This window comes from Ciona intestinalis, chromosome 12 (assembly GCF_000224145.3).
Source record: "Ciona intestinalis chromosome 12, KH, whole genome shotgun sequence".
NCBI lineage: Eukaryota > Metazoa > Chordata > Ascidiacea > Phlebobranchia > Cionidae > Ciona > Ciona intestinalis.
In genome coordinates, this window is record NC_020177.2 from 4632108 (window position 1) to 4637466 (window position 5359).

At 35.3% G+C, this 5359-nt stretch overlaps 1 protein-coding gene across 1 annotated transcript in view; it reads left to right on the forward strand.

Moving 5' to 3' along the window:
- Positions 1–190: 190 nt before the first annotated feature.
- The window catches only part of LOC108949967 (pre-mRNA-processing factor 19-like), a gene marked incomplete at its 5' end in the record, with an annotated part of 6664 nt that continues 1495 nt past the window's right edge, over positions 191–5359 (forward strand). Inside the window, 10 exons of the mRNA XM_018814245.1 lie at positions 191–364; positions 853–988; positions 1412–1585; positions 2069–2208; positions 2528–2607; positions 2886–3006; positions 3424–3526; positions 3976–4098; positions 4422–4507; positions 5055–5225. Of these exons, the coding sequence (XP_018669790.1) occupies positions 191–364; positions 853–988; positions 1412–1585; positions 2069–2208; positions 2528–2607; positions 2886–3006; positions 3424–3526; positions 3976–4098; positions 4422–4507; positions 5055–5225 (1308 nt within the window). The remainder of the gene's footprint in view (positions 365–852; positions 989–1411; positions 1586–2068; positions 2209–2527; positions 2608–2885; positions 3007–3423; positions 3527–3975; positions 4099–4421; positions 4508–5054; positions 5226–5359) is intronic.

The window sequence follows — 5359 nt, forward strand, 5'->3', positions numbered from 1 at the left end:
AAGTTGTTGCTATACAACGTCCATACAAAAACTATTTTTTTCTATTTAATTGAATTAGTAGTAAGTTTTTCATGCTTTTAAACTCAAATATTTATAAATAAATGCCAAAAACTTTTATTTAAAAAAAAACCTATCTATTGTCATTCAAACCTTGAAATAAAATCAACGATAATTATGTCATTATGCAATTTTTAACCCAATATTTGTTAAATTAGTTTCCGGTGAAGTTCCTGAAGTGCCATGTATATCCCCAGTCTCAGGTTGTGTCTTCGAGAAACGTTTGTTGGAGAAATTTGTTTTTGAGCACGGTACGGACCCCGTTAGTAACGAACCTTTGTCCATGGAACAAGTCGTGGAAATGAAGGTTGGGTGTAATTTGTTATTGAGAGAACGGAAGTTACTTATTTATTATAACATGAAACAGCCATGCTTTATAAATGACACACTTTTTATACATAACATGTTTTAACAACTGTTGTTTTGCTGTTAATACCCCCTTTTTCATTCTTAAAAGACATGATGTTTTCTGTTGTTTTTTAAAGAAATATTAACAATGATTGTACACTCACATATTATATATATGTGTATATATCACTGGTGCCGAACCCGGGGTTGCAGGGTAGGCCGGCCTACCTTGGAATTTTGCCAATTCTAACTTTAATCATCGCACACAAGGCGGCGCTTTTTATTACGCAAATGCGCCGTTGAACCTATATACTATATATCTTTTTAGGTGAATATTTTTTTGTTAACATTAAATGACGGTAACTATTTCAAAAGAAATTCCAAACATTATTCTGATTAATGTTTATCTTAATATGTTCAAATATTAACTTGTATATTTCCCACCAGACCAATCCATTAGTGAAACCTAAACCACCATCAGCAACAAGCATCCCTGCTATTCTTAAATCCCTTCAAGATGAATGGGACGCTTGTATGTTGACAAGTTTCACCCTGAGACAACAACTGCACACTACAAGACAAGGTAGATGTACATTTATGAGTTTCACTCAACTAATGAACTAAGGAGTAAATTTTTTTATGTCCTGCGTTGCCCAACCCCAGACTATGTTTTTTTAGGGCTCATTGTTACGCTGTTACCAACTATCACCAATAATCTGTAGAACACTTAAATATTTTTTAATTAGGCCATAATAGAAAAATTTTAAACTAAATTATATGTATATTATATATATATGTATCTTGAATTGCAAAATAAAAACACAAGTAAACTCGCTTTAATCTGTATCAAATACTGGATCAAAGTAGTATTTTATGAACTGAATTGTTCCGTTTTTATCTCCAATAAATTACTTGTCTTGTTTTGTAAAACAGTTCTTCCAGTATTTTCTTGCATACCAATGTTTCAACTACTTATACATGTCGTTTTCAATACTTCTCCCTACAGAGTTGTCACACGCATTGTACCAGCATGACGCCGCATGTCGAGTCATCGCTCGCTTGACCAAGGAGGCCACAGCTGCCCGTGAAGCGCTTGCTACGTTAAAACCGACATCTGGGGTCCAACAAACCAATCAACATCAACCTGCTGCCATGCAAGTGGATAAACAACAAGATGATGGTAAGATAAGTTTTTAAAACTTTGATGCCAATGTTGAGGGATTTATGCGATGCAGAAAATTTAGGTTTGTTTGATAATGTCCTATGGGGTATATGGGGCCTTTATATCTCCTAAGATAGTTTTGTTTGTTTGTGAAGGTGATATACTGATGTATCAGGTCAACTGTAGCTTTAAACTGATTGAATCCAATTTATGATTGCTACTCTTAAGAGGCTCAAGACATTGATAAACTGTGTCTGTCCCTTGTCTTATGGTATGCCTCGGTGTAGGCCATCATCCATATACTAGAGATGGATAAAAAAAAGGATTTATGTTTATACTTCTAATTTTATGTTTTTGAAGAATATTTTGCACAGAAGTGTAGGCAGCGTGGCTTTTCGCTTTTTTTGCAACAAAAATGTTATTAGAATTCCAAAGGCTCCCGAATTCCTAACTTTTTTCTTCACATTACCACTGATCCACCAACTTAACCATCCACATCAGGTGAACCCATCGGACTGACGGAGGATGTGATACAGAAACTCCAGGATAAAGCGAGTGTCCTCACTTCTGAGAGGAAGAAGAGAGGGAAGCGAATGCCGGAGGATCTCGCTTCTGCTGATGACATCAGGAGTTATCGACCTGTAAGAGGCTTGTGTTTAATTTATCTAGTAGGGTGGGGGGAAGACAGGACACCTTTTCATTATATTTTCTCCTCCCATTAGTAATAGATAAAGCACATTCAAAGAATTATAAAACTGTATCCTCACGACTCACGTAGAACTGTTAATTGTTTAAAAACACGATCCGGATACTTTGATATCACATGCTAAAAGTGTCCCAACTTTCCCACACACAGTACTATACATAGGGTAGTGAGCTCGCACCAACCTAAATTTGAGATAAGCCAAAGGTGTTTTTAAAAAATTAAAAAAACTCACAACTTGTTTTTTTATGTTTTAGATTGCAAGCCACCCTGGTTTACATTCGGCTTCAGTTCCCGGGATATTATGTCTTGATCTTTGTTCATCGGATACTAACAGGTGGGAACTTATTTAAGATTTGATATTAAGTTTCATAGAGGTAATACAAGCTGTTAAACTGTTGCAACCTTTTTTCTCCTTTTTTCAGATAGATTCAAACTAAAAACAACTAGGAAAAGCAATACCAATGATAAAACTTTTTTGCCTGCTTCTGGCTAATGTCTTTTATCATTTATTGTCATCTCTCATAAAATCCTGCTGCTCTAATATGGAACAAATTTTCCTTTTTTTAATAAATTACCAAACTGTATTAATATTTGAACAACTCACGCCCACAGGGTTATAACTGGAGGAGCAGATAAGACAGCTGTTGTGTTCGACAAAGAGAACGAACAAGTGATCACAACATTGAAGGGACATACAAAGAAAGTCACCCATGTATTGTACCACCCTGTTGAGGTTTGTGTACGATTGGTATTTTTTATGTTTTACGTAAGTTGAAGGTCTTGGCTGTAATAAAACTAATAACCAGCCATTAAATCAGTGTTTTATATTTTTAAAAGTTTTACCAATAAAGTCATTGTCACGCAACATGCGACAGGCTTCAACATCTGGTGAGATCCATTTGACGCCTTGTGTGTTGGGATAATGGGCCAATTCTGGCCTAAATCTCCTGGTGTACCATGTAGTGGGACCTCACCCATGTAGAATAAAATTAGGAAACTTTGGCAACCCAAGTTTTATCTGAAGAACTACAAATACTTGTTGCACTATAAATAACACCCATAAAACCTTTGGTTACCAGTCATAGTAGAAACGAATATAAATTTGCCATTTTTCAAGTATAACCACATTATAAATATTATTTCTATGCAGGACGTTGTCTTCACATCATCACCAGATTCTACAATTCGTATCTGGTCGGTTCAAAACGGGGATTGTTCATCCATTATTAGGACACATAAGGAGGCCGTTACAGGTAGCGACAATCACCTTATATAATATAATGATAATATTTTTTTAATAACTTATATTTGTCTCTTCGATTACAGTAGCGCAGATTAAAAAGTATTTAATCGACAAGACAGGATATAGGGATAAAACGATAGTTGTTAAAACACGCTTTCAGTTGAAACATATTTACATTGAATTGGAGGAAAGAAGCATGTTTACTACAGTCTACTGGCAGATAAATTAATCGAATTACTTTTCAAAGTCATTGTTCTTGTTTATAAAATAGTTCTTCCGGTGGTTTATTACCGTGACAACGTTTTGACGCCATATAGGCTTTAAAAGTTCCCTAATATATTGATCATTGGATGAGATCTTATTAACCTTAAGATCTCACCCATATAAAAAAAAGTCCAACTAGTTCATTTATCAAAAGATCTATTTCAGTATAATGTACTTAACTGGTTCATAATACAGGCATCAGTTTGCACGCACTTGGTGATTACTTGTTGAGTTGCAGTGAGGACCAACACTGGGCATTCAGCGATGTTAGAACGGGTCAAACACTTTGTAGAGTGACTGACGATGCCATTAGCAGCGGTAAGTAGGGATTTATGTTTGTTAAGGTGTTATATATATGTGTTGAACTGTATTTGGGTTGAAGTGTGGTTTATTTTGTTTTTGTACATGTGTATTTTTGTTAAATTTTGTGTGTTTTAACAAAATGTTGTTGTGTGTATAACAAAAAACATGTATTTTTTGTTTATATCTTTTGCTTTGTATGTGTGTATTTCACTATTTGTGTGCACATATGTATGTTAATTGTTTTTAAATTAAAAATAATTGTTAACATCCAACTAATATGATGTTTATGTAGCATTACTATGAGATTTCTATGCAGCATTAATGTGATTTCTATGTAGCATTGACGTGTGCACAATTCCACCCCGATGGATTGATCTTCGGAACAGGAACCGTGGACAGTCAGATCAAGATTTGGGATTTAAAGGTGGGGTGTGTCTTGTATTCCTTGTGGTTTACAGTAGTGGAATCATAGCTTGGCGTTGTCACTATTGTGGGCGTATGTGTCTTTGGACAAGACAACAATTGCTCCAACCCAGTGGTTACTAATAGATTGTTTAAAATCACTGAACATGTTGCATACTTGGTGATTCTAATTATGGGGTTTACAAAGCTGTGTTATAACTTTTTTAATGTTTAAATACATATCACTGTATAGTGGTGTTTAAATACATATACCAATATATTGATGTTTAAGTTGTATGTTGTGGAGACCTGCAGCATATTGTTTCTTCGCATATAAATATTGCGTCTTGTGTTCATTCGCCCTCTTAAATTCAACGATTACAATAAAGTTTAACTGTTTATTATCACAATGTATTGATATTGATTAAATGAATGAATGTAACTTGCTTTATCCCCGCGTGGCCGGAAAACGACAGTCGTTATCACACAGGTGTGCACCTCGCGCCAGCTTACGAGTTACCATGTATGTTACTTAGTGGGTGATGTTTAATCTATTGTACCAACCACAGGAAAGAACAAACGTTGCCAACTTTCCTGGTCACTCAGGACCGGTCACAGCGATCTCGTTCTCCGAGAATGGATATTACCTCGCTACTGCTGCTGATGATGCTTCAGTTAAACTATGGGATTTAAGGAAACTTAAAAACTTCAAGACTTTGAGCATGGCTGATAATTATGAGGTTAGTGCGGTTGTGGCGACAATCTGCTGCCATGAATGATTGCAATATCTACTTTCTATTTTGGTTCAGAAATTATAGTACTATAGGGTATTTAGAGTATTATGGGGTAAGATGGATACCATTAACACATAATT